Source organism: Entelurus aequoreus, linkage group LG26, assembly GCF_033978785.1.
Source record: "Entelurus aequoreus isolate RoL-2023_Sb linkage group LG26, RoL_Eaeq_v1.1, whole genome shotgun sequence".
NCBI lineage: Eukaryota > Metazoa > Chordata > Actinopteri > Syngnathiformes > Syngnathidae > Entelurus > Entelurus aequoreus.
The window spans coordinates 22,397,561-22,404,231 of NC_084756.1; the positions used below are offsets into that span (position 1 = coordinate 22,397,561).

Here is a 6,671-nt window from a genome sequence, read left to right on the forward strand (position 1 = left end):
CACAATCACAGAGTACTTACAAGCAGACACAGTGTGTAGACAGAAAAGGGAGAATGGACGCATTTTGGCTTAAAAAGTAACGACAAAGATGAAGTTGTAACACTGAAACGCCCTCAGGAAGAGGTGCTTTAAGACATGGCTAGCTAGCTAGCGGCTAAAGTCTAGCTACTTCTAAATCACTAATTCCCTCCTCCATGGTGACAAATAAAGTATGTTTCTTACAAGTATCATTATCACTGCAGGACGAGGAATAGCTAAACATGGTTCACTACACACCGTAGCTCCCAGGTTCACAATGTAAACAAACGCCATTGGTGGATCTGCACCTGACACCCACTGTAATGATACCAAGTACAGGAGCGCATCTAGTTGATACTACTATGATTACGTTGATATTTTTAGGCATCACAACATCTTTCGTTTTTTTTAAAATGTATATTAAGTTTATAAACTCAGGAAATAGGAAATACGACTTGGTATCGGACTGATACCTAAATTTGTGGTATCGTCCAAAACTAATGTAAAGCATCCAAACAACAGAAGAATACGTGATTATTACATTTTAACAGAAGTGTAGATAGAACATGTTAAAAGAGAAAGTAAGCAGATATTAACAGTAAATGAACAAGTAGATCAATAATTCATTTTCTACCACTTGTCCTTAATAACTTTTACAAAATAATAGAAGTGAAAATGACACGATATGTTACTGCATATGTCAGCAGAAAAATTAAGAGCCTTTGTTTGCTTACTTACTACTAAAAGACAAGTTGTCTTGTATGTTCACTATTTTATTTAAGGACAAACTTAGCAATAAGAAACTTACGGAGCCCCTAAAAGGACATGGGGGAAAAAAATGTATAATTGTATTTATTTTTATTTTTTATTTAGATATGTATCTCCTGCGCACGACAAACTATCTCCTGCGCACGATAAAGTTTTTAAAGTTATAAAAAATAAAAATTATAATTTTTTTTTTTTTTTTTTTTTAGACATGTATCTCGTGCGCACGAGATACATGTCTAAAAAAAATAAAAATGTATAACTTTTTTTTTTTTTTAATTTTTAGACATGTATCTCGTGCGCATGAGAAACTTTCTCGTGCGCACGGGATACATGTCTAAAAAAAAAAAAATCATTTTTTAAAGTTTTTTTTATAACTTTATAAAAAAGTTTCTCCTGCGCACGAGATACATGTCTAAAAAAAAAAAAAAATTATAAAAAAAAACAATTTCCCCCATATCCCTTTAGGGCAGGGGTCCCCAAACTACGGCCCGTGGGCCGGATCCGGCCCCCCAGCATCCAAAATCCGGCCCACAGGAAGTGCCAAGTTAAAAAAAAAAATTTATTTTTAATTTTTTTTTTTTTTTTTATCTTTCCTTTCTAATCCATTTTCTACTGCTTGTTACTCTTGGTGTCTCCTAGCCGCTCAGGCAAATCATATTGTCTAAAAATGAATTTTCCCCTCGATAACGTGACAATGTTAAATGTTCATGAACATCAATGTTAATTGATGTTAAATGACAAAACGGATTATAAAGACAATGTATATATGTATATATATATATATATATATATATATATATATATATATATATATATATATATATACAGCCTGGCCCCCGGCCAAATTTTTTTAACCCAATGCAGCCCCCGAGTCAAAAAGTTTGGGGACCCCTGCTTTAGGGGCTTTGTAGAAACTTATGTTTAATTTAGCCTAAGATTTTTTTGTTAAAATAAAGCCAATAATGCAATTTTTTGTGGTCCCCTTTATGTATCGAAATAAATTCTGGTAACGGTACCAAAATATTGGTCTCGGGACAACACTAGTTGCAACTGAGTACCACTGCGGCCCATACTGACCACAGCTGAGAAACAAATACTCTTTGGCGGCCCATCAATGGGCCCCGGCCCTATGGTTAGCAAACACTGTCCTATAGAGAACATGTGGAGAACCTACACTAGTCAGCTAATCCAAAATAGGAATGAGTAAAACGCACAAAGGTGAAGGTGTGTTCAATGTTACACTAAACAATATCCCCATAAGTTATTTTCACAATGTCCTTATATCCCTCTGACCTTTAACCCCACGCCGTCGCGGCCCAGACATGCAGCAACAGAGCCTGGCCGACGGAGACGAGCAGCTGGACCACCTCCAGCAGGCGGCGCTCACCCGCACCACGTGCATGTCTCTGTGGAGGGCGGGCACCGTCCAGGCCTGGCTGGAGGTGGTGATGGGCATGCCCACGTACACGCGGGCATGCTCAGAGAACGTCAAGAGTGGCAAGGTACACTTCGGCTTTTAGTCACGCTCACCGAGCTCGTTCCGGGCTCAAACCATGTCTCCTCGTTTTGAAGGTTCTCCTCGCCCTGACCGACGAGGACTTGGAAGTGGGGCTGGGCGTCGGCAACACCATGCATCGCAGGAAGCTCAGACTGGCCATTGAGGACTACAGGAGAGCTGAAGGGGACCAAGGGTGAGCACAAACAGCCGATGACGCTTGTTGCTAGGCAGAATTCCCATGCTCAAACTTGCCCCATCTGGTAAGGAAAGGACAAGGAGGGCCGGAAGGTGAAAGTCTTGTTTAGTCTACCACTTTGTTCTTGGACAATTTATAGGCAAAGATAACCTCTTAAGGCCCAAGCTGTTTGTTTACATGCTTTTTTTTTAATTTCTGTTTGCTATTTGGGCTTATTTGACCCTAATTAGGATAAAAATTAAAAATCATCTTTTGATATGATGTACTTAGTCCATAAGTAACAAACGTGTACTTCATGTGTAGTGACATGCACATTTTTATTTTTACACTTTTTTTTTTCCAAATTCCATTGTATGTTATACTCTTCTGACACCACCAGATGGCAGTATAAGTGTCTATATGTCGGCATAAGACCCCAATTCAGTAGTGTACACAATTTTGGAAATAAGAGCTAAAAGGTGCTGTCCACACATGTGGCCACTAAGCCTTTAGAGCAGGGGTCCCCAAAATTTTTGACTCGGGGGCCGCATTGGGTTAAAACAATTTGGCCGGGGGCCGGGCTGTATATATTAGGGGTCACCAACGCGGTGCCCGCGGGCACCAGGTAGCCCGTAAGGACCAGATGAGTAGCCCGCCGGCCTGTTCTAAAAAATAGCTCAAATAGCAGCACTTACCAGTGAGCTGCCTCTATTTTTTTTAATTTTATTTATTTACTAGCAAGCTGGTCTCGCTTTGCCCGACATTTTTAATTCTAAGAGAGACAAAACTCAAATAGAATTAGAAAATCCAAGAAAATATTTTAAAGACTTGGTCTTCACTTGTTTAAATAAATTCATTATTTTTTTTACTTTGCTTCTTATAACTTTCAGAAAGACAATTTTAGAGAAAAAATACAACCTTAAAAATGATTTTAGGATTTTTAAACACATATACCTTTTTAACTTTTAAATTCCTTCCTCTTCTTTCCTGACAATTTAAATCAATGTTCAAGTAAATGTATTGTTTTTATTGTAAAGAATAATAAATACATTTTAATTGAATTCTTCATTTTAGCTTCTGTTTTTTTGACGAAGAATATTTGTGAAATATTTCTTCAAACTTATTATGATTAAAATTCAAAAAATTTATTCTGGCAAATCTAGAAAATTTGTAGAATCAAATTTAAATCTTATTTCAAGGTCTTTTAAATTAAAAAAAAAAATTTTGTTCTGGAAGAAATAATGATTTGTCTTTGTTAGAAATATAGCTTGGTCTAATTTGTTATATATTCTAACAAAGTGCAGATTGGAGTTTAACCTATTTAAAACATGTCATCAAAATTCTAAAATTAATCTTAATCAGGAAAAATTACTAATGATGTTCCATAAATTCATTTTTTAATTTTTTCAAAAAGATTTGAATTAGCTAGTTTTTCTCTTCTTTTTTTCAGTTGAATTTTGAATTTTAAAGAGTCGAAATTGAAGATAATCTATGTTTCAAAATTTAATTGTCATTTTTTTTGTGTTTTCTCCTCTTTCCGTTCAATTAAGTGTAAATATCATTAATTATTAATAATAACATAGAGTTAAAGGTAAATTGAGCAAATTGGCTATTTCTGGAAATTGATTTAAGTGTATATCAAACTGGTAGCCCTTCGCATTAATCAGTACCCAAGAAGTAGCTCTTGGTTTCAAAAAGGTTGGTGACCCCTGGTATATATATATATATATATATGTGTATATATATATATATATATATATATATATATATATATGTATATATATATATATATATGTGTATATATATATATATATATATATATATATATATATATATATATATATATATATATATATATATTATATAGGGGGAAGAAGGAGACGGCACAGAAGCAAGGACGTAGTTTAGCTCTATTTATTATCACATACAATACGATGAAGTGTGTGACTAATCCAAATATGTGTGGTGTGCGACTATGTGTAGTGATTAGCTAATGTTACCAGGAGTGTTGAGCGAGAGGCGGAAGTAAAAGGGGGCAAGGCAGGCTCGAAGGTCCAGAGATAGGCAGGAGGTCAGGGGCAAGAGCAAGGCATCAAAAGTCTGTGTCCAGGCGGGAGGTCGAGATCCAAAAAGGGGCAGCCAGTGAACCAGAGGGGAGTACGGGGAGACGAGACGCACAGCTCATCGTCAGGGAAACACGGAGGAGGAGAAAACAGAGAGAGAGAGAGAGAGAGAGAGAGAGAGAGAGCATAGAGCTAGACACGAGTTGGCTTACTGTATGGAACAGGTAGCTACGTTCTGGCCCGGAATGCAGGTTTGCTCTGGCTTAAGAAGCCCAGGGAGCTCATCAGCGACAAGTGTGTTGAGTGCTGTGTGATTGCAGATTGCTTGCAGCCGCCTGCTGCCCGGGCCGTGACAAATTCTGTACTACGCCTGGCGCACCTTGCTGTTTTTAGGGACCTACTCCAGAAAACCCTCGTCAAAGATGCATTATATGACAAGAGTCCTCTGCTGTTCTCAGGAACCTGTACCACTGTCCCGGTCTGTCCAAAGCGTCGAACGTGGACCATCACTGGGTGTCCACGTCATGGCTGAGTGACGTGGGGCTGCCTCAGTACTCCCCCTCCTTCCAGGCCCAGCTGGTGGACGGACGAGTGCTGAGCTCCCTGTGCCGCAGAGACCTGGAGAGGTTCCTCGACGTCAGCGACCCGTTCCACCAGACCAGTCTGCTTCTGTCGGCGCAGCTGCTGCAGACGCTCGGCTTCGACAAGGAGCTCCTTCGGGCGCGACGGGCCAAATGTGAGCAGCAGGACCTGGACCCAGTTGTGTGGACTTGCCGGAGAGTAATGAAGTGGATCAGGGATGTCGACCTCAAGGTGAGAGCGCCACACCGTAGCGACACAAACGTACGCTAACATGTGTTCGCGCTGTAGGAGTTTGCAGACAATCTTCAAGGGAAAGGCATCAACGGCGCCGTGCTGGTTCTGGACGCGTCCTTCGACCTGGACGCCATGGCCAAAGCCTTGGAGATTCCCGGCAACAAGCACGTGCTGCGTCGACGTCTGTACGAAGAAATGAAAACGCTCGCCGCCGCTAGCAGGTGACTTCTAAACATACAGTAATGGCCAAAAGTTTACATACACTTGTAAAGAAGAAAATTGCACTAGTTCCATTGGCAGCAAAACAGGCCCAGAGTATAATACTTTCACCACCATGTTTGACGGTAGGCATGGTGTTCCTGGGATTACAGGCCTCACCTTTTCTCCTCCAAACATATTGCTGGGTATTGTGGCCAAACAGCTCAATTTTTGTTTCATCTGACATCACATGGACAAAGATAAGACCTTCTGGAGGAAAGTTCTGTGGTCAGATGAAGCAAAAATGTAGCTATTTGGCCACAAACCCAGCAGTATGTTAGGAGGAGAAAAGGTGATACCGTATTTCCTTGAATTGGCGCAGGGAATATAGTATTCGCACGTCTAGAATTACTGCCGGGTCAAACTCGTTTCTCAAAATAATTAACGCATGCTTGGCCTTATCGCCGGTTTATTATTGAAGCCGGATCAAATTCGTTTCGCAAAATATTAATTTTATTATCGCATGTCTATAATTTTCGCCGGGTCAAACTCGTTTCGCAAAATATTTAGCATATGGCTAGAACTTCCACCGGGTCAAATTCGTTACGTCACGAGTGACGCATCTGTCCTCATTTTCAAAATGGAGGAAGCTGCTTTCAGTAGTTTACAATCGCACAAAGGAAAAAAGATAAAGAGCTTTTCAGTAGGATTTAAGGTCCAAGCTATTGAATACCGGTACAGTATGCTAAAGAGAACAGTAAGCAGCTATGTTTTATTAATATACCGTAGCTGCGTGTGTGAAATGCTGTATAAGTCATTAAATGACTCCCGCCTCCTGGTGGTAGAGGGCGCTGCCGCGCTAGTGATCCTTCTTGCGACTTCCGGTACTGCAGAAGAAGTGAACACACGCAGCAAGAGATTTTTTTTTTTTCCCCTCTGCCTGAACTTTTAACATGGAGGATTACATACCGGTATCTAAAATAAAACAGTTTTCTAAACTGGACTTTCAATGGAAGCAGGAGGTAATAATTAAAGGAATATCTCCATCGAGACAGAGACTTTTAAAACTGAAGAAAGAAAATAATGAAGACTTCTATAAACAAGTTATCGATGCTTTTGGTCAGAAGGAGCTGCA

General features: G+C 39.7%; 1 protein-coding gene across 10 annotated transcripts in view; it reads left to right on the plus strand.

The window, feature by feature from the left end:
• kaznb (kazrin, periplakin interacting protein b) overlaps nucleotides 1-6,671 on the plus strand; it is a 327,532-nt gene that overhangs the window by 319,963 nt on the left and 898 nt on the right. For all 10 annotated transcript variants that reach the window (XM_062037865.1, XM_062037867.1, XM_062037863.1 and 7 more), the window contains 4 exons: nucleotides 2,107-2,288; nucleotides 2,359-2,477; nucleotides 4,981-5,335; nucleotides 5,393-5,559. In XM_062037865.1, coding sequence (XP_061893849.1) covers nucleotides 2,107-2,288; nucleotides 2,359-2,477; nucleotides 4,981-5,335; nucleotides 5,393-5,559 — 823 coding nt within the window. The remainder of the gene's footprint in view (nucleotides 1-2,106; nucleotides 2,289-2,358; nucleotides 2,478-4,980; nucleotides 5,336-5,392; nucleotides 5,560-6,671) is intronic.